Below are 22,637 nucleotides of genomic sequence, written 5' to 3'. Positions count from 1 at the left end.
GAGCCTCTGCCCAATAAAGCAGAGTTGTTGCTAGCAGCAGGATAAAGGAAACATGATAATGAAGAGAAGAACATGGAGAGATCACCAGGACCTTGCTAGAGAACATTTCCAAGAGGCAAGACTCTTCTTCAAAAACAATTTCACCCCTGAAGCCTAGGGTTAGTGTTTCTAAGTGCTGCTCCTCAGTGACAGTCCAGAACCTGCAGACAAGGCTCTACTTACCTCACGAAACCAATTGAGAGCATAGAAGAGGAGCGAGCACAGAAATTCCCGTTCCTGCTTGGATAGAGAGTCCAGCTTCCCTTCAACCTCCAGGTCAGTCAGGTACAGGGGGCAGCCTGGAACAGAGCAGGAACAGAACATGATGGACTGGGTTTGCTACCCATCCTTTGGTCTTTGCGTGGACAAAGTCTCTTACCAAAGCCTGTAACAATTCCAATGGCTATTTGGAGTAAGCTTTGTCAGCCACTCCATCCCCAGACAAAGCAATTGTCTCCCCTGCCTCCCTTCCACTTTGTGGGCAACAGAGCATCTCAGCCTCCTTCACAAACCGCACAATTCTTCCTGCAACTGCGGGAAGTCTTTGCAGATCTGGGACAGGAACAAGTCAGACAGACTTACTCTATAAAAGGTCCATTTCCCATACCTAATAAGGCATCAATCTCCTCCAGGCTTCCATCGTTTTGCTCTCCAGTGTAGAGCCTCAGCAATCGGAAAGAGGGTGACAGACATATTGGTGACACTATCCTGGAGGGGAAATAAAAAAATTAAAAAAAAAAAAAAAAAAAAAAGAAATTGAGCAGATCATATGTTTTATATGCCTCCAGATTGCCTATCACTTTTCCATTATGTCCTATGTCCCTCTCATGCCACCTTGCCTATGCCTTCTATTTTGCTTCTTGCACGTCCCAGCGACACAGAGCAGAAATGCATCATATGGTTAAAAAAAAAAATAATTAAAAATTGGCGATCACCAGTTTTCTGGAAAAGCACATGAGGACAGAAAAACTGCTGTAATAGACAAAAAATGCGGTCAGATTTATTTCTGGTAGAAAGCAGTTGAATAATTCAGAAGGAACTCTAAGAAATTGTGCAAAAGACAACTGTGAGCAGTGGAGAAACCTTCTTGAATGTTTTGTAGCGGGCTGCTGCTCACATTCTAAGTGAGGAAATTTTTTTTTCCATAGATGCATGTAAAGTAGCTATATTTTAAAGTGAGCATGTCTTTTTTTTATGCACAACTGAAATCTCAACAAAATCTTATGACAATAAATTATGCAGGATATGAAGGTGCCAGTTTAAAAAAAAGCGCCTTTTATTATTTTTAACTTTGATGCCCTACTGTTTAATTGGACGTTTTTATTTCTTACATGCTTCCTGTTCCATTCTACAAAGACAAAGCCCACAATTCTCAGTCAAATTTCACATGTGGCTGCACATTTGTGGTGTTGCTCTGGACCGCAAGTCTACATTGTAAAAGTACAACTGAAGGTGAGAACAAATCGTGTACTGTTGACACACACACTAAGTCCTTGGTGACCCTCTATTTGAGAATCATCGCTCAAAATATTAATTTTGCCACCTCAAAGTTGCCTGTCCATCTCAATATAACACTCAATATCACCATAACATTGAAAGAAAGAACTACTATTCTCATGTGACAGATGGGAAACAAGGCAGATGCAGCATGACTTACCCAAGATCATCTGAACAGCCTGAGCCAGAACAGACTGCCAGTTCCCCACCAGCTTATGCCTCTAGACCTATCTGAATATGTTTAACAGTGAGAGAAGGAAAAGAATGCTGGAAAGTGGTAAATTCTCTGACCAGGTCCTTATCAGGCACTTTGGCAGGCAGGGCTGATAGCAGTGTAATGCACCCAATGAAAACAATTCCTTTAACTGTGGGATGACTTCAAAGTAAGTGTCAGGGTACCTTTTAGTTTGGTTACTCGTTGCATCAGTGACCGTGCCAAGCTCGCTCTGCGACACCAATGGTAAGAGGTTAATAGCAATTGCTCCCTGGCTTTCATCTTCATCCAGATTATACAAGGACTTCACTGGGAACAAAAACGAACTGCAAGGAAAGACAGACAAACTCTTGTTGACAAACTCAGTTCTCAGTGACGGAAACATTACAAATACTTAGCCTGTGATTAGCATACCCTTCTATTGTGGGGTTGAGATCCACCACAAAGTCATTGGGAAAATCCTCCACCAAACTCTTCCCAAACTCATCCTATAAAGAAAGGAAAAAAAATCTGCTCAGCCAAGGCTCTCAGTGAAGAAAGCTTCAACAGCAGCAGTAGAAAATGCAGAACTTAGAGAATTTAGAGACAAAGCCAGGAAACATTACTAAGTATGCACAACCAGGTTTTTCCCTGCTCTTTGGACATGGGCTTGTCTACAAGTTTCACAGTGCTGCAGAGAGGCAGAGCAGCTGGCTGGAAGAGGAAATCAGCCATGGGAAGTTCTCTATCCCAAGAGCTCATCATCAGAATGAAATGGCTATAAAGCACTGGCAAAGTTTTATTTCACACAGTGTCCCCCACATACTTCACATGCTTACACTGTTAGAAACAATTAAGGGAGAAGAAAGTAATAGATGTCACAGAGACTGGACAATGAAAAGACCCCAAAAAAATCTGCACAGAAGTTGTGAGAAGAACCTTAATTTGCTTTTATATTTCAGTCTTGCAAGGAAAAAAGAAGAAACCCTCTTTCCCTTGCTTTTCCTCCTTGGAGCATTCAGCTGGACCTGAGGAGACTGGCATTTCTAGCCCTGGACATAGGATGTTCACAGTGACTGCCAGCATTTCACAGCTCCCTGGTCACCTTCACTCCTTCTAACACACAGCTCCTCCTCCTCTCTGTAACCAACACTTGTGCCACAAAGAGTGATGAATTCCACAGCAGCCCTCAATGCTCTCCGGGGCCCCAAGATGGCTTGCTACCCTCCTGGCAGACACAGCACACATGCAAAGAAAGACTGTGGCTCTTGCAAGTCCTTAGGCATCAGATAGTTTTAATAGTCTGACCAGAAACCAGTTTCAATACTAAGTTTAAAGCTCTATCAGATGCTACTTTTATTTATGAATGTTAAAAGCAGGCTCTGAAATGTCATTTAATTTCCATTAAAAGGCTTCCCTGTTGTCATGTAAAAGTTCACATAAAGGAAGGTGTTAGAGCACAATGAGGAATCTGCCACCATCAAAAGTCTGAGAGAGCTGAAAGAGGATTTTGTATCTGATCAATCTCTTACAGGAACCTTAAGCATGCCTAGAACAAAAAAACAAACAAACAAACAAAAAAAAACCAATCAAAAAACCCCAGTTCTCATACTGGAGTCAAATCCTCAAATTGACTCTGTCCCACCAATGCCTGAAAAACATGATGTTTCTGAAGAATTCATTTAAGTGATTAAGTTCAAACTACTCTGCAACATACCAGGAGCTGCAAGTCCAAATTCCCCTTCTCTTTCTCAATCAAACTGGCGAGTTCATCATAGTACAGAGCCAAGACCTCTGGTGTTTGCTCACAGCAGAAGCCCACAAGGTCCAGTAAGGTAGAAAGCTGAAAGGAGAGAGAGAGCAGTCTGCAGAAATGGGTAAGGTAAATGGATCCAGCTCAAGCTTTTACACTAATTTACTCTGAGGCATATCCAAAGTTTCATCTCTGGGGTGACAACCCATGGTGACTGGTCTTGCAAAGACCCAGTTTTAACAAGGAACATGGGTCTTTTAAGGTCCTGGCCCTGCTCCACCATGAAATAACAGAAAAGAGTCTGTCCAGGACCACCTCTAAACAGAGTGCCAGCCTAGAAGAATATTCTTCAACAGGAATTAAGGAAAAAGGCCAAGGCTAGACTAACTCTGTACAGCAGAAATACCTTCTCTGAAAAGCATCGCTGCCAAGCTGCGGGAAGGCAAAAGCTGCCTTTAGCTCACTGGAGCAGACTGTCCTGTTACTTTCCTTTGTGTTTGAAGTAATGTCTGGATAGAAGACTTTCACTACTGCTTGATCTGGACTAGCAGTCCAGATAGGCAAGTGCTATCTTAATATAGATCTTTGTTTCTCCAAAACAATGTTTAATAGATTTTCTTGGCTCTGCAGTCAGTGTACAAGAATCCCAGACCCAGTAAAGCTACATGCATACTGCTTCACCTAGGACTGTGTTTCCAGTCACACCCCCTTGCTGCCCATATCCTCCCACTCTCTGACACCGCCCCATTCTGGGTACTCACCTGCCCATCACGCTCATTGTTCAGCTCTGGTCTCTCCAATGAGCCACCATCTCCTTCATTTCTGAAAGCAATGATAACCTTGCTTTTGTTGCACAACACTGAAGAGATGGCAAAACCCATCACACACACAAGGTTGTCTCTCCAGAAATTGGAGAATTATGCATGAAAAACATATTCTTTGGAACATTATTAGGAAAAGACCTGCTGCTGTTTGGGACCTTCAGGATAAGACTCAATGTCTTCTTCAAGGATATGCTTTTTCTAACCTGTTGAAACCTAAAGCCCTCCAGTCATCCCCATAATGAAGTCCACTCAACTCACTCAGGGCCTGGAGCTAAGATGGACTTTTCTCTTCAGGTAATAAACAGCAAAAGCATTTTATTAAGAAGTGCCAACTCAGCAAGCTACATAATGCTTCCCAACACCAGTCAAATTCTTATTTTCCAGGTCCTTTAATCTTTGTCACAGCTCTTACCAGGAGTTTGCCTGGTTTATGAATGCTGTTCACAAATTATTTACACAGTACATTGGAAACTGTCATGCCAACGCCCAGCACAGCAGTAGCAATTTTTCGCCTTGCTTCTCTTCTGGATTTCCCTGTATTCAAACATGGAGCACACTAGGTTATTCATTCTTAAGTGTCAGAAGCTGAACTCCAGTCAACCCATCACAGGGTTCAATTTTTTTTTTTCAGCAATAGTTCCTGCTGGCGCTAGTCAAGGCATCCATGAACAGGCATTAACATGAAATTCAGGATGCCTTTGAGATTAGCAGCAGGTGAGCAGTATTGAACAGGTTGTAACACCAAACACCACAGTCTGCAGGAAAGAGTTTTAAGTTCCTGGATTTGACCAAGGTGTGCAATGCCCCCTTTTCTTTGTCCCACTCCCGGTTTGGTCTGAACTGAAAGCATGTTGAACTCATCTTTGCCACAGTCTCTCTCACCTTTTTAATGCCATGCTGCCTATCATAGTAACAGCACCAATAATGCCCATTTGTTTGTGGTTGGGAACTGTGCTGGAGAGCCATTTCCTGATCACCATGTGCATATCATCCTGAAAAGAAAAACACAGACCATGTCACCACAGAACTACTTCTGTGCATCACTCAATTCCATTGGCATCTTCACTTAATGTCTTCTCCAAAGGCTGTAGGGGGATGGTTTATTGGGATTACAGCTTTGCAAAAGGAATGTACACTCTGCGTTTTCTTTTATTATGAAAACACTGGTCACAACTCTAGGTAGGGCTGCAAACAGCATTTAAAGTGACTTGCTTTGACTTTGCTTTAATTACTACTTAGAGCATGTAGTTGGTCCAGTTTCATCTATAATTAATAGAATAATATATTTAAATAATAGCTGATGGTCTAGGAGCCCTTCACACACAAACAGCAGCAGCAGAGCTGCCCTCCAAAACACTGTCAACTTCAGGAGGCTGAGGGATGGAGCTGTAGGTAACAGCATGCCAGACACCTGGGATTAAGACATTTCTCAAGCTGCCTCCCTTGTCCCCGGCTGTGGGCAAGCGTGCCATGCACAATTGTAAAGCTTTCTTTGCAGCAGCTCCCTAAGTCCACGGCAGGTCTTAATGCAGCATGCATTTCAACAGCTGTGTCAAGCACTTTCCCAAAATGGGCACAAACAATTTTGAAGACTTCTGAAAGTCTGGACCACCAATGATAGACTAAGAAGTCTCCTGACACTGAGAGCAGGAAGCATACTCAGTCATAGAAGTGTAATGATTCAGGGAAGTTGGGAGACCAGTCTTCTGGATGAGAATTCTAGTACTCGCCAAAGAGATCGAAGGCAAAGTACAGAAGAGCACGTAGCAAGTCAGCAAGGCATCCAAGCTGCACCTGTACTGCTGGCAGAGGAATGCTAATCAAGAAAGTCATCATTTTCAGAGATGAGGATGGAACAGCCAACCAGAGGCTAAAACAAGGTAGTCACCAACAGGTCCAGAATATGTTCTGCCTGATCCCTTAAACTGATGAACTGTAGGTGAAAAATGACAGAAGCCTTAGCTAAGCAGACAATCATGGGAGAGGGCTGCCAAGTGGGTCCTGACCAAAGCTAAGGGACAGCTCAGTTTCCTGATATCTAAAAGCAGGCATCGGGAAGTAATTGATTTCCAAGCAGGGATGGAACAATGAATGCACTAAGCAGAAAATCCGTTTATTTTAGCCTGTTAGCAACAGACTTATTGCAAGCTTAAGCAGCGATCACTGCAGAAGAGCAGCTTCCCTGTTATGAGGGGCAGCATTCTCAGACTGTGACAGAGCATGTGTGAGAACTCAGAAGCAGCTTCATAAAAGCAGCAAAGATCTCACAGGCCACAGAAAAACATTATGGAATCAGAACAGCCCTGGTCGCATTGATTCTTATTAACTCTTCCTACTGGTCTGCAAAGGAGGAGGTTTGCCCACACAGAGACCCTCAGGGATTGAGAGCTGCAGGAAAGAACGAGCTCTGACCAGAGAGGCGTTGAGACAGAGGAAATGAAGGCTTGAGTTACACTACGCAAACTACCAGTGCCAACAAGATCAAACTGGTAGCAGAGAATAGGACAGTACATGGTTATGCCATCTTTTCTTGACCTTCACTAGGCAATGTTCCTCTGAAATGACCTGGGCAGTGCAAGGACAAATGCCTAATCTGCCTGTAGAGATTCTCATGTCCAAGAAGCATCAGTTTTAGAACTACACTTAAAAGAAGGCAAAGAGAAATTTGGTTCCCAGGATACTGACTTCACTGGTGATCTACCCCTGGCATCTTTGGTACTGAGATACTGAGCACTCTGAGGAGAGATTCACACTGCCAACTTTGGACCCAAACAGTCACAAACTCTCAGCTCAGAATAAATTCTAGAGCTTACACTCCTCCCCTTCTTTTTGCATTTTATGAGGGTGACAGGCAGAACACTTCTTCCTGACAGCTAGTCCTTCTGGGCTGCAAAGTCACTTTGTGTGTTGCCAAGGCAATTTTCACAAGTTGCACGTAAGACAGACTTAGGGGGGTGAGGGGTAAGTTACTGAGGAAAGTAGTTCAGAAAGGAGCTAAACTTACCTTAGAATTGGAAATTTTGGCCGCGAAGAGCTCCATCTTAGCAGGGTGAGTGGGAAGAAAAGACTACAGACATGCTGTTTTACATGCCACAGACCAATAAGGAAGAGAGGAAGCGCAGTTTCCCTTCATAGTCTCAAGCTAGCATGTGCAAACATATCCACAACTAGAAACTATTCAGGGACTCAAAGACAAATAGTCCTAATTTCAAGAACCTGAGCTTTATGAATGGGAAGATTTTAAACCCAGACATCTCCACTGTGAAATAAATGTCTTTGAGGTATTTCTTTATCTTTATGTGATCACTGCCATGCTCAAGGAGCCAGAAATCTAGAGAAGGGTATCTGATGCCACCACTATTATGCTGCAACTGAGTCATACAAGGTATCTTATGTAAAATGAATATGAATTTAGGCAGACTAGTTTTCATATCTTCTTATGTTTAAACTAGAGGCACAAAAGGTGTGAAGTCTACCACTTAACAGCAGAGTCCTCTGTTCTGTGTAGCTCAGTTCTTCTAACAAGTGTCTTTGTTGTCTCTGCTGTACAAACATTAAGCAGCTAAATCAAGATGAACATTTCAGGGAAGAAGCTGAACTATGCTTTTTGAATGCTTCCAAGTGATGGAGAAACAAAGCTCACAAAGAGGCTGCGGAATTTACTTTTGCAAGTCTTCAAGGCTCAGCTAGACAAAGCCACAGCCAACCTGATATCATGTTGTGTTGGTTTTGCGTGGCAAGGTTTTGGTAGCAGGAGGGCTACAGGGGTGGCTTCTGTGAGAAGCTGCTAGAAGCTTCCCCTGTGTCTGATGGAGCCAATGCCTGCCAGTTCCAGGACGGACCCGCCGCTGGCCAAGGCCAAGCCAATCAGCGCCTCTGTGATAACATATTTAAGAAAGAGAAAAACAGTTAGAGAGCGCTTTTGCAGCCAGAGAGAGGAGTGAGAAGATGTAAGAAACTCTGCAGACACCAAGGTCAGTGCAGAAGGAGGGGCAGGAGGTGCTCCAGGCACCGGAGCAGAGATCCCCCGGCAGCCTGTGGTGAAGACCATGGTGAAGCAGGCTGTCCCCCTGCAGCCCATGGAGGAAGGATGAGGGGGTGTAGCGATTCCACCTGCAGGCCGTGGAGGACACCACGCCGGAGCATGTGGAGGCACCTGAAGGAGGCTGTGACCCCGTGGGAAGCCCGCGCTGGAGCAAGCTCCTGGCAGGACCTGTGGACCCGTGGAGAGAGGAGCCCACGCCGGAGCAGGTTTGCTGACAGGACTTGTGACCCCGTGGGGGACCCATGCTGGAGCAGTTTGCTCCTGAAGGTCTGCACCCCGTGGGAGAGACTCACGTTGGAGAAGTTTGTGAAGGACTGTCTCCCGTGAGAGGGACCCCACGCTGGAGCGGGGGAATGATGAGTCCTCCCCCTGAGGATGAAGAAGCGGCAGAAACACCGTGTGATGAACTGACCCTAACCCCCATTCCCCGTCCCCCTGTGTCGCTGGGGGGGGCGGAGGTTGAAGCCAGGAGTGAAGTTGAGCCGGGAAGATGGGAGGGGTGTGGGGAGGTGTTTTAAGATTTGATTTTATTTCTCATTCCTCTACTCTGTTTTGCTTAGGAATAAATTAGATGAATTTCCTCTCTCAGTTCAGTCTGTTTTATTCGTGATGATAATTAGAGAATGATCTCTCCCTGTCCTTATCTTGACCCGTAAGTTTTCTTTCATTGTACCTTTTCTCCCCTGTCTAATGAAAGAGGGGAGTGATAGAGCGGCTCTGGTGGGCACCTGGCCCTCAGCCAGGGTCAACCCACCACACATGTTGGTGACAATCCCACTTTGACTAGGAGGTTATATTAGAAACTGCCATCAGTCCCCTTCCACCAACATCTCTATCAACTCTACCTGTCTTGGACATGCAAGAGAAGAGGACCTTTCCGGGAAAGATATGAGGTATGCAGTCACTGTGATAAGCCCTTGCTATACAGGGTGAAAAGTCTGGACCCACAAGCTGGCTTGCAGCCAGTTGGGAAGAAGAGAATTTTAAGCTGAAGGACATCCTGACATCAATCACTGTTCATAGATGAGGCCACTATTTGCAAAACACAACCTCTGGAAGTTAACCTAGCAAAAAGGACCAAAGCACAGCCTGAACTCCTTTCTGTTGTGTCTCTGCTTACCTGAATATAGCTTCCTTCTTGCCTCTGGCTGAAGGCTAGTGTGCTGAGAATGTGGAAAAGCTTCCGGATCTGGCATGGATTCAATTTCTGTGTAGAGTCTAAAATGGTCTGTAAGAGAGAAGCCACAAACTAGCTCAGATACATCAAGAATCCCTTTCCGTGTTCCCAGTAATACACAAATTGTCAACTACAGGGAAGCCAATTAACTTTACACCTTTTTTGTACAGGCAGGAAAAGCTACATTCGAATTAAACAAACATACATGTAGAACTATTGCTATGGCCTCAATTATTGCAGTTCATTTTATCAGAGGCTGAATGGGAATAACAATCTGGCTACCATACGCATTTTGGGATTGCTCTCATCCCATTAGTGACAGCTATTTATCTTTTATCATAGGTTTGGTCACAGCATTCAAAATATTTGACAAAATGAATATTATGGGGTTTTGTTAATATTTCCATTAACAAGGCCTTCCATTAACAGTCAAGTTGTCAACAATTTAGGGCTGGAATTTTCTGTGCTGGCTGGCATCCTCAGGATATTTCTGCTTCCAGTGCTTCAGTGAAAACAGTCCAACTGTTTTGCAGAGCCATGCTAGCTTTCCTACCATTGACATGGCATTTTGCTGCCATTATTTTTCTCCTACTACTGGCCAACCTCAGGCAGGATTTGGAATGAGGTGTTGAGTTTTACAGGATTAGATAATCACTTTTGCAACCCTCAAGAAAATTCACCTAGTTTTAAGATTAAAAAATAGCTGTTTGGGGAGGTGATTTGTGCTAAGCTCTGCATGTTCTCTCTGTGCTGGAGAGGCTCCAGTTCAGTGTCAAATACAGCAGGCATCTGCTATACCACACTGCAGTACACCACAGATCTTTTTACAGGTAACTGGCTAGTGTCTCAAGCACCTCTGAGATGTATGCCAAACATGGTACACTGCCAGACCTTGAGGTCTGGCCGGAGCACATACAAGCTTTGGTAACGTATCAAAGATAAGCCCATAGAAACCATAATCTGTAAATCATCTGCCAGCACAAGAACAAGCAAACAAGGTCAGGAGGAAGGTCAGCAGGTCTCAGCAGACTGCTGTGGGCAAGTAATCCCCATCACACTTCTGATGACCTATTCAACTGTGAGCAGGAGTTTTAGGTTGTCTCTTTCAAGGACTACTTTCAACCCTGAGTCCTTATTGCATCCTCCCTCTGCCACAAAGCAAGCGAATTCCATTTCTTCCTGTTATACCCATCAAATGCATGATAGATAACATTGCAAATTCTTATGGCAGATTTTGATGCCTTTTTAGCATATTACAAGCAAGTAATTTAAATTTAACAATCAACCAGCTAATCAGCAAGAAGTATATAGCTTTCCCACAGTGTGTACTTAAACTACAGAATCCTGACACCAAGCAGGCACCAAAAAAGTCAGAGGGGTGACACTTTAAGGGCTCTTAAATACAGGATGTCCTTAAGCTACAAATCACCACAGATGGGGAAGTGTTCAAGAAAAGTATTGCTGCATGCTCGCCTTGCTGTTTTGTTTTTCTCTCAGTGTCCACTTTTACTACTTTTGGAAACAGGCAGCTGGGCAGGCCTGACCCTGCTTGTCGTTCTTAGGAGTCAAGAACCCTCCTTTTTTTTTCTCTCCCCATTGAGTACTTTCTTCTTTTAAATTTTAGGACATAAGTCTTCTCTCATCCCTGCCAGGAGTTTTGTTGTAGGATTCAAATACTGTCAGCCTTCCAGTGTGGTAGAACTGGCAGCCTACAAAGAGGGCAGATTTTTGCAAGTATTTGAAATAGCTGACGTTAATAAAGACAGCATTTTCCTTCCATCATAGGTGTCATTCCATGCCTGCAATTTAAGCATTCTCCAGTTACAGGAAAGTGTAACATTTTTTCTTTGTCTATCTCAATTTCCCCTGTCAAAAAATCATACAGTCCTATCTTACAGCTCACCCTTTCATAGCAGCTACCTTTCACTTCTGACCACTGCATTTCTCAAGACAGATAGCTTTACAGGCACGACTTGTTCCATTACCTCTATTTCTGAAAAGTAATGACCTATTCTGAATCTGAGGCAAAGTGGTGTACTGGACCTGAAACATAGTATGCCCCCAGAAATATACATACCTTCACGAAGGTGGCATAGCGCATCAGCAGGGATGCATGCAGCATCACCAAATCAGTGAGCACATCCAGAGAAATGTCCAATTCTGTCTCACTTCCACTGCACACATGAGTCACCAAAGCCGTCACAACCTCCTAAGGAAAAAGCCCCCAAAGAAACCATAGTGAAATATCAACAGAAAAATATCTGCATACAGAATATGCTGATCAAGTACAGATAATCATCCTGAAACTCAACCATATGATTCTAATCCCTTCTCAGTTTGCTTTTTAATTCCTGATGTCCACAATATTGACCTTCTCCTTGAGCCTGAATTTTATTCAGTTCTGAAAGCTCCCATGATTCCATAAAGCAGCTCTTCACCAAATTTTTCCTGCCTGCTTGCTAACACTGCTGCAGCTTCTGCTCTTTGCTACCAACACATAAGACAATAAAAATCTATCCTATTTTCTTAGGTGCACAGAACTCTGCACCATACCCAGGAAGACATTGCCTCTAACTTCAGCAGTTCCAGTGTATTTGCCATCTTTATCAACATCAGTTCAAAACTGACATTTTTGTTTCAAAAATATTTTTATGGTCTTACTTCAGTTGACTTCTGGACAGGGATCTCTCTCCACTCCCATCCACAGTCTGAGGCTCTGGGTCTTTCCTACATTATTAATCGCTAATACAGCCATCCTCTTTTGAAATTCTTAACATCTTTAAGTATTACTAGACTCACTAGCTTGTTGCAGATGACATCGTATGCTTTCACATCTCAGGTTTTTCCTAGTTGCTTTTTTGTTTGTCTATTTGTTAAGTTTGCTGTAATAAGTAATACAGATACAATGCTGGAAACAGTTTTAATTATAAACATACTGTGCCCAAAAAGGTGTAAATACATTCAAAAGTTTGTGCAGAGCTGTCTTCAATCCCCAAATTTTCTCATGTCAGCATGTCTGCAGGAACTCATACTCAGAGCTGAAAGTCTAGTCTATGATTATTTCAGAGTATGCAGCAGGAGTTCAAATTGGTCACAGCTCTGAGGGAAATCTGTGTAAACTTTTTTGCCACAGGAAGTTATGCAAGGAAAGAGAAAAAAGTTTCAATACAAACTATAAAAATGGCTTTTTAAAATAGAAGATACTCAAAGCAACTGGGTAAGACAGAACAGGAACATGGATTTACGAACAAATCTCCTCCGTGATCCTAGGGGCCAGTCCTGATGTCCTTGCTAGATCTCAGTCAATGTGTTTGCTTTCTGAATGGCAGCAAACCCAGCACAGTCCTCTCCGCTCCAGAAGTATTTTTCATTCTGTCACTTCTGAGGCCTGCCTGTTTGCTCCCCACTCCTCCCAGCAGTCTCTGTGCTTGAGTGAGTTGCTGCAGGAGCCTTGCTGTTATTCTTCCCCATCTTCTGCTTGGCCTACTCTCCAGCACAGACCTCTCTCCAAAGGCTTCCAACTGCCTCAGATCCTCTCCCCCCTAAAGGATCATGACATTCATTCTAGAACAAAGTGCAAACACAAATAAAACAGGTGCCATCCATCACACTGTACCTGCTGGCAGTAAGAGTCAAAGGCTGCAAAAGCTTGTTTGTACATGCAGCTGCCAAAGGAGACTATGGCTGGGTGCACAGAGTGCAGAAACGTCTGAGCGAGGGCTAGGATTGAAGGGAAGAAGTCTTTGATAACCTGAAATACAGACATTGTGAAAGAGGAGATTATTGTTGCTCATTTTAAACACAGCTCCCTAAATAAAGGGTGTGCTATAGCTCATCCCAAACGCTTTGCCTAGTTCAGTAGGTGCTTTCCTGCCTTCTCTGACTGTCCTCTCTCACACAAACAGGCAACAAGAGCAGATAAGGCACACCAGAACGGGTTTCTCCAACCTTCTCTGCACAAAGGATTTACAGATTGGTTGAGAAGCCAACCTGCAAAGCTGCAGAGCTCACAGCAGCATATCCCTTACTGGTGACACCAGGGAAGTCGCATTACAGCAATGTCCACTAAATAAAAGCCCCATGACAGACACAGTCTTGGCCTTACTTTAACAGGACTCCACTCCATCAAGACACTCAGAAAAATCTAAGTTAACTTCTGAAGTTAGCTTAATCACACAGAGCTCCTTTGAACAACAAATTCTTTGCAGATGTAAAGTGGTCTAATTTACTTTATCTTAACTTACTCTGGAAGGGAGTTAAACTAAAACTGAATTAAACCCACTTATATTCAGAATAAAACATGCCTACTTAAGGCATTATTATAGTTCAATTAATTAATTTTAAATTCATAACTCAGCATTTCTTATCCACCTGCTACCTCCAACAAGCAGCACTGTGTTGTTTTTTGTCAATATTTTCAGTTTTCTCAAAGTAAATGGTAATTTACATTACCTTACAAACATATGCCCAATATATATACACATACTTAGACCTAGAAACCATTACACTTGAAAAACAAGGCACGTAAACACATGAACTTCTAAAAATACCGTGGGAGACAACAGCATGTCAGGAACACACAGAGTAGAGATCTTGGGCTAGACAACATCTCTCAGGCTGAGAGATTTTGCACCAAAATAAAAAGCCCATCCAATTCTGAGGAAAGTTCATATCTAAAAAAAACACGTGACAGTTACGACAGAGGACGTGTGCCTTGACAGATTGATCTGGGACCAAAAATTAAAACCCAGAAGCGTACATAACAGGAATAGTATAAACAGTGTGGCAGAGGCTTAAATCATCATCCGACAAGATCTTCAAGAGATAAAAGAGGGAGTCACAAAGCAGAATCAGCACTAACCATTGAATGATTTTGGAAGGCATTCTGCATCAGCTGTTCTGGCATGCAGCCCAGTCGAATTTTGCTCCTCAATACTTTCTCAGTTTGCTTCCTGTTCTTGGTGTTTGTAGAATGGATTAGCAGCAAAACTATCAGATCCAGAACCTTTTTGAGGAAATAACCACCAATCATTATGCTGAAAATGTATCAAACAGTCCAGACAACTACACACTTTGAAATCAAAACTGAGAAGAAAATCAAGAGCTCAAAAAGCCCTGACAGCCACAACTGTAGAAAAACCTCATCAGTCCAACAGGACAGAATTAAAGCAGGATAACTCTGTCCCTTGATATTTAGAAGAGATGAACTAAGAGTTACAAAGAAAACAGATAGCTGTTATAACAGGAACAAGTCAAATACCAAAAGAACCACCTATGCAACGTCACCGGCAGTTTCTGCTCCAACTAGAAAAATCTCTTCATCTACAACCATGAAAAAGCCTTTGAAAACACCAGCAGAAGAGGACACTCCCAGACACAAGTGCAGAGTCAGAAGTATTACCTTACGGTCAGATACAGACGTGCTGTTCTCAATGGCCTAAGAGCAAAAAACCAAGAAAGCTGTTATGCTAGAGTATGATACTATATTCCAAAACCAAACCAAAAAAGGCAGACTCACTGCTTACAGTTTTCTTTACAGAAGGACAGCTACCAAAGCCAGCAAACTGGATCTTGCCAATAGCAAAGAATCCAGAAGACACTCAAAAAACCAGCATGAAAATTCAGCTTGAGCAAGGATGTTCTCAGACAACATCAGGCTTGAGAAAGGAACTAAGGTACTGAGCAACGAATGGCTGAGAACAGAACATAGTCTCGGGGTTTACACTGAAATGCAACTTAAAATTAAATTTAGCCCTATGTCAGCTAATATTGATTTCTTGCTGGACACTTTCAAGCACTGTAAGACTTTACACAGCTCAGTCTCAACATATGGGTATACATTTTTGCTCTCTTGCAGAGAGAAAAAAAAAAAAATCTAAGATTATTATTTCCAAAACTCTCTCATAAACATGTAGAACCAGGTTTATCCCACATTTCAAGATTTGGGGTCTGTACAGTGGAGCACGCTGGCCATCTTGCAAGCACTGTGAAATCCGTAACTGAGGAAGCAAGCAGAATCCTGAAAAAGCACTGCTAATTTGCAACACAGAATGAAATCTGTATCAGCAAGATGAAGGGCTAACGTTTGTCTTTTGATATCACGTTTGATATCACATTTGACAGGCTCAGGCTCAACCTAGGAGTCCAATTAAATAAAGAAACAAGGACTGAAGCATGCATCTTACCTTAATCCAAGCTTCAGAGACATCTTTCTGAAATCTCACAGCTAACTTGATCACATCAAAAAGTAGCTTCACGCAATTTTGGCTGGTGGTTACTTGGCTCATGGAAGAACTGTAAATGATCAGAAGGGAGGAGATTCAGTCATTGTAAATACTGTAGTAACAGGAACAAGGCAGCCTAGCCGTCATGGCAGTTACTTAGAGCAGCCATTCTCTAGAGGGAATGCTGTGGCAAGGATAGGGAGTTTCAAAAAAGAGTTTCAGTAAAGGGTGGAAGCAGAAGTTACAGAATCAACCAAAGACATACTGGAAGGAACTTCAGACAGACGAACCAGCAGCAGCATTATTATAAATGGAGTTGCATTCCCCCATGCAGACATGGATGCAGATGGCTCAAAAGGAACTACATGCATGGCAGGGGAAGTTGGCTCCATAAGGATTGACAAATGTGTTATATTAGCATCAAGCGGGAAGGAATAAAGATGTCAGCACCTTTATTTGGGGATAAATTAGGCTCATGAATGTAACCATGTGTGCCAAAGACCAGATAAAGAAGAGACAAAGCTCCCTTGCCTATCTTACCCTTGGAGAATCATGTAAATCAGCTCAAGTACCTGGCCTGGACTTGGCTTTTAAGCTTCTTCTGGGAACCTAGGATCTGCAGGGGCAGGACACATGATGACAGATCCAAGCTCTTACGAAGATCAGAAATCACCTGAAAAACACAAATCCCGGCACAAATCACTGTGACATATGAGGAAAGAAAAGGCTGAGGAAAAGAAAACACAATCTCACAGAATAACCTTAAAATTACAAATCAAAACCTCATGTATTTGTTAAGACTCATAAGCATTTAACCATGCTCAAACTTTTTTTTTATACTTAGAGAGTGAGCCAGCCACACTTTGCTCTTCACTGTCAAGCACATGCATGCAGAAAGCACAAGAGGATTTCTTAAGAGTTACTCCATGAAATTCCCACCTCTATCTGCTGTATGTTGCTGTGCACTAGTTCTATCCTGTTTAGCAGCAGAGCAAGATAAATGACAACCACAGAAATTCTGGGGCATGTGAATTTACCAATTTAACTGCCATCAAATTGTAGTGGATCAGTACAGACTACTAGGCTGCATATTATACATGTGCTGTTTCCACAATGATCTGCCTGTAAGATTGGGGCAGATCACAATCCACATTTGGCTTAAGCTTAGGCTTTCTCCAAGTATGGAGGGGGGAAAAAAAAAAAAAAAAAAAAGCATGTTCAATAGTTCAGCAAGGCTGGCTTGACAAAACACATCTGGTTCACTTAAAAAAATATTCCGAGTATGTTTCCTTAGATGGAAAACTTGAAAAACTGAGGAAGCTTAGATCTTAGAATTAAAATTATCCTCCAACAGAAGAACCACCCTTGTAGGGATGTCTCCAAAACATGATTTAGAACAGGACTCAGTGGACAAAACAAGAAGAGAATTACCAAGTCACAGCCCCAGGTCTGTTGGATACTTCTGGAATTTAAAACCCTTAGGGGGTCTGTACAACGCAAAATTCTTAGATAAAAATCAAAGGCTTAAAGTTGCCACCTAACCACATTTTTTCAGTCTAAGAGTTTAACTCAAGACAATTTGACTGCTTTCAGTTTTTTAAGATGTTTACATCAAAAAAAAAAAATCTAAGAACAAATGAGAAAAATCTGTAATAGCCAGCAAAAAGGAGGAGGTTTCAATTCCCACACCTGAAATCAGAACCAAATCCATGTCACGGGATATAGTTTCTACATGTGCTTTGGTCTTTGGCAATATTAAAAATTCTACTTAAAAATATTAAAGCATACACCTCTGTGTGTGAAGCAACTGGTCTCTTAAAATATGCACTGGATGAGATAACCTATTGGTCTTTAGTATAGAGAAAATACTGTACCTCTACTGCGTCTGCTGCCTTGACATTATGGAGGATGAATTTTACTACTACAGGCAAATCTTCCAGTTTTACAGAAGGCACAATGGTCATGGCAGACTGCCGCACCTGAGGAGAAAGCAAAACTGGATCAGCTGTAAGACTACGGTTAGGAGAAACATGGTTATGTTAGTGGGAAGGAATCTTTGGAGGTTTATAGTTCAGCCTTCTCCTCAGCAGGAATATTGTCACTACTAGATCAGATTGGCCTTGACTTTCCTAACTGAGTCTTGGAGATACCCAAGGATGGAGGAAACCCCCCCAAGCCCTGACGCTTCTCTGATAAGTTATGTCAGTGCTGCAGACCCTACCTCATTTTTCCAAAGGTCCAATCTGAACCTCCTAGGGTGTAATTTGTGGTCATTGCCCCTTATCACATCACCTGGCACTGCCAAGAACTTGGCTCCATTTGTTTTTAACTGGCTTTCAAAAAGGAAAATCATGGAAGAGGTGTAGCCTGTTAGGCAGCAAAAGCCTTTGGCAACTATGCAAAATAGTATTTAATGCACTCAAATGAACCAATTTTATTCTATTCAGAAGAAGCCTAACTGCAAGAAGTGCAACAATCCAGCACATCCAGAAGACCCAAGGCACATCATCTCATCTCCTTTACCATTATTCTGCAGGGAAAAACTATGACCATGTGATGTTTTAATCACCAGTCTACGTTTTCCTAGAATATAGCAGTCTAGTCTGATCACTGTACCTCAAAAAAAGAAATAGTGACAATAAGTAGGTTTAAGATGGGCAGTAAACATTTATTGCAGCAGAACAAAGTGCTTTTCCATTTGCTAAGAGCTGTGTTCAAAATTTCTGAATGCATACTGTAACAGCCAGAAAACTTCTCTCTGCTCCTCACTGAACTCATGCATGTTTCCAAAACAGTTTTAGTTTCTCTGACTCCCTTCCAATTTCAGCTGGCTCAGGACTTTCGAAGGCCTAAAGGAGCCAGATTTGGCAAAATACTTCCAATGACTGAACAGTTCTAGCTCTCATGTTGCTAAGCAGGGGCCGGGTTCTGCTCAACTGCTCAGTAAAAGCCTTACCTCAGCCAGAAGCCCTGCATCAAGATCCAGACGAGAAAGGGCATCCAGGATTGGAACTGTTAGCCGTCTGCCCTGTTTTAGTAAGCAGCTGATACAGAAGGAAAAGAAAAACAAATGATCCTCTTAACAGTGCTATGAATGGATCTTTAGTAAATTACATGATTCCGGTAGTTTTTGTGGTCACTGCAAAAAAAAAAATAATTCTCAAACTGACAACAAAATATGCCACTGGATACAGAAAACTATTCGCTAAATTATCATTCCTCTCTGAACACACTGAATTGTGATAGAAGCAGATATGAAGAATCTGCCTTTTTAAAATCTTGTAAACACGGGGAGCATGGACAAAGACCTGGTACAAACCTGAAGCAAGAATTTGAAAATTGGAAGGTCCTGGGTTGGCCATAAATATAAAAAAATAGTGAGATTGCTGGTATATGATTTAACCACACACATCACTCAGGCCTGATACCTTCTAGCCACAGTTCTGTCCCATGGACGTGCCATCAGCAAAGTGTAATTGAGATTGCTACCAAAGCCAGGGACTGAATCTGTCTCACATGTGACCTCTCCCCTAGTCACAGTATTTGTTCTAATAATTGCAACCATGTAATGAAAGGCACAATAGGTCCAGCCAGACATCTGTTTTTAATTCAGCGTCCTTTTCCCAGCACTGATCAATAGGGAACAAACAGACTAAGAATCGGACAAGTATTTAGAAATGCTTCCTATATAAACTGGTCTGGCTTCCAGCAAGCAGTGGTTTGGCACCTTCTTGACCAAGGGACTGCAGCTGTGTTTAACAGCCTTGTGGACTTTCCTTTCCTGAAATTAATTTAATCATTCTCGGCTGCCATCTAAGTTTCTATAAACTTTCTCTAGCAAGAAGTTCTACTTATTTTTTTTTAGTTGAAAACCATGTCATTTTCAGCTTCCTGGTAACTCTATTTATGCTCCCTAATTCATTGCAACAAGCAATGAGTACATTTCCACATCAGATATGCGTAGAGGCTATTAAGAATATGGAAATAAATATGCCTTGCTGATACTGTTTAGATTCTCAGCTTTGAAAAAAATATACGTAGAGAAAACAGAAGTCTGAAGAGTTTGATTAGCATTAAAAAAATTAGTGTGGGGCTTTTTTATCTAGCAGCTGAGACAGTAAACTGAGAATGGAAACACAAAGCTACAACTACTTTTGAGAGGGTAGAAGAACAGGATGCACTACTTGCAGGTGTAGGCTGAAATAACCACAGATGTGAAAAGATGATTAGCACAGGCACAAATGTAAGTGATCTGTGTAATGATAAGAATTAGAAATACTTATGTGTAAAATTAAATATAGGCTAAGACTACTGAAAAAATTATTGTGTAAAATGAATACACTATTAAAAAAAAAAAAGACAGATGTAAGGGATAGCTTAAGGTAGCACTCTCTGGGAGGACAGCTATTGGTATTAGGTCCCCCTGTTCTTTGGGTCAGTAAATATGCTTGAGAAACATATATAAAATAGCCAGAAAGTTCTGCTTCATACACATTTGTGGTGTGGGGGCTTTTTTATTAATAAAAACAATGTTGACCCTTTCTGCAGCAGAATCCAAGCCAAATCAAAAGCTGTCTATAATAATATCCAAGTGACTGGTCACAGACTGATCCAGTAAAAGTAATGAGTATTTAACTGGATTCTACCTGTGCTGTATCCACGTAGTCAAGAATTTAATAATTTGTTTAGATAAAAGCACTTTTGGAGCATTTAGACCTCTCTATAACAGCATAACAACACAAATGAAGTGTCCTAAGCCAGTGCTAGCTGTCCTGAAATGTTACTGTTAGCAGAAATGGACTGTTGTCCTACTACTTCAGTCAGTCCTGGTGCAACCTGCAGTAATGCATGATGTACTTTTCTGCTAAGTGTAAGGGGGAAAAAAAAAAAAAGGAGGAAAAAAAACCAAAACCACAAACCCAAAACCAAATAAACAAACCAACCCAACAGAATCATCTGTACCTGAGCTCTCTGGCAACCTCACTTTGCTGGGAATCCTCCAGGATCTCAGGTAAACTGGTAATAATATCATGCTGGATTGGTACTGGAGAGACACTAACCATCTGCATTAACTTCTTGACAAGATCCTGCAGACAAGAGGAACACTTATAAAACGCATGAGTCTCACCATAAGCAAGCAGTTTATTAGCATGACAATGATATTATGCATGTAAGGTCTCTCAGTAAGTCATTTGTCTGGATTTATGCCAACTGTCCCTTAACTTATTGTCCTGTTAGTCGTGAATCATAGCATAGACTTTTATGGAACTATGGTATTTTACAGGTAGGATATAACTACCTTGGTGAGCAAAGGAAACTGAGAAACACAGCAGCAAGCTTCTCAGTGTTTAGTATGACTTCTTGATTGTCCTGTTTTCGGCTGAGATAGAGTTAATTTTCTTTCTAATAGCTGGTATAGTGCTGTGTTTTGGATTTAGTATGAGAATAATGTTGATAACACACTGATGTTTTCAGTTGTTGCTAGGTAGTTGTAGTGCCTACACTAAGTCAAGGACTTGTCAGCTTCCCACGCCCTGCCAGGTGCACAAGAAGCTGGGAGAGCACAGCCAGGACAGCTGACCCAGCCTGGCCAAAGGGATATTCCCCACCATACAGCATCGTGCTCCGTATAGAACTGGGGAAGCTAGCCAGGAGGTGGGATCACTGCTCGGAAACAAACTGGGTATCAGATTGGTTTTTTGGTGTTTTTTTCTCCTTCTGCATGTGGTGAGCAATTGCAATTGTGCATCACTTGTTTTATTATTACCTTCCTCTGTTATCCCATTAAACTGTCTTTATCTCAACCCACAAGTTTGTTTTTTCATTCTCCTTCCCATCCCCTTGGGGAGGAGAGGAGAACAAGTGGCTGCATGGTGCTCAGTTACCCACTGGGGTTAAATCCGGACATTGATTCAGTTCATTCCAGAACTCTCTTGTAACAGCCCTCCAGTACAAAGTAACCCACAGAGACTGGCTCACTTAGGGAAAGAAGGAAAAGAACCACCAAAGCAGGAACAGAGAATTAATCCCCAAGTGCTTGCAAGTAATCTCCAAATCTCCAATATCTCTTGTTAAAATTAAGCAAGAGGGGATTGTAACTTCCCATCAGCAACAGCTTTAAAATGGGGTCACCCATGTGGATACATATGTACAGATACAAATTTATGAAAAAGGAGACTAAAAGAAAGGGAAGAAGAAAAATAGTAAAAGGGGATGTTCAAAAGTCACTGAATGCAAGCATAATAAACCAGAAAGAATTAAATCTCTCCTTCAGCAGGTAAATATGACATTATCAGTTCTCGTTAGCATAATAATTGATCTCATCCCACCTGATAGGCATTTGTGAATTTGACTGGAAAAAACACAGATGTGACTGCACCATCAGTACCCACCTGGCTGTCAAGAAGCCTGTCAAGCCATTTAAATTGATTGACAATGAGCCGTGGAAAATTTGTTCCAAAGGTGCCCACACTAAAACAGCAGAAAGTGAAACACAGATTAGTCAGACCTACAGACAGACTCAAAAGCTTTGCTGCAGGATCGTGAGATTCAATTCAAATTAACCAACTATCAAAACCATGTTATGAAAATACCATTAACATCCCTACAGATTTTAGCACCATCTAGGCAGAACCCTACTTCTTACTTGCTATGCAGACAAAACAGGGATACTACCAGCCTGTTCCAATACACTACCAACAACAACTTCCTAAGTCACTGCACAAAAAGCAAAACATATACTGTGACCTTACTTCAGATCTCCTGTGCTACCTACCGTGACAGTGACTACACTAGCTTAGCCTAAATCTCCTTTGAGCCCAGTAGCCCTGTCCCCAACTGCAGTCAGTATTAGACGGTTTTCAATAAGTTTTGGGTAACAGGGTA

General features: G+C 42.1%; 1 protein-coding gene across 1 annotated transcript in view; it reads right to left on the bottom strand.

Annotated features, from left to right (window-relative positions):
• The window catches only part of FANCD2 (FA complementation group D2), a 53,776-nt gene that overhangs the window by 24,741 nt on the left and 6,398 nt on the right, over positions 1-22,637 (bottom strand). The window contains exons 8-25 of the mRNA XM_075761975.1: positions 22,145-22,223; positions 20,715-20,839; positions 18,709-18,796; positions 17,627-17,731; positions 16,325-16,425; positions 15,714-15,822; positions 14,930-14,965; positions 14,390-14,533; positions 13,145-13,279; positions 11,606-11,737; positions 9,472-9,579; positions 5,189-5,298; positions 4,244-4,304; positions 3,447-3,572; positions 2,165-2,238; positions 1,936-2,076; positions 647-747; positions 223-338 (exon numbers count right to left, since the gene is read on the bottom strand). Coding sequence (XP_075618090.1) covers positions 223-338; positions 647-747; positions 1,936-2,076; positions 2,165-2,238; positions 3,447-3,572; positions 4,244-4,304; positions 5,189-5,298; positions 9,472-9,579; positions 11,606-11,737; positions 13,145-13,279; positions 14,390-14,533; positions 14,930-14,965; positions 15,714-15,822; positions 16,325-16,425; positions 17,627-17,731; positions 18,709-18,796; positions 20,715-20,839; positions 22,145-22,223 — 1,891 coding nt within the window. The remainder of the gene's footprint in view (positions 1-222; positions 339-646; positions 748-1,935; positions 2,077-2,164; positions 2,239-3,446; positions 3,573-4,243; positions 4,305-5,188; positions 5,299-9,471; positions 9,580-11,605; positions 11,738-13,144; positions 13,280-14,389; positions 14,534-14,929; positions 14,966-15,713; positions 15,823-16,324; positions 16,426-17,626; positions 17,732-18,708; positions 18,797-20,714; positions 20,840-22,144; positions 22,224-22,637) is intronic.

This window comes from Balearica regulorum, chromosome 10 (assembly GCF_011004875.1).
Source record: "Balearica regulorum gibbericeps isolate bBalReg1 chromosome 10, bBalReg1.pri, whole genome shotgun sequence".
Taxonomy (NCBI): Eukaryota; Metazoa; Chordata; class Aves; order Gruiformes; family Gruidae; genus Balearica; species Balearica regulorum.
This window is presented reverse-complemented; position numbering and strand designations above follow the sequence as displayed.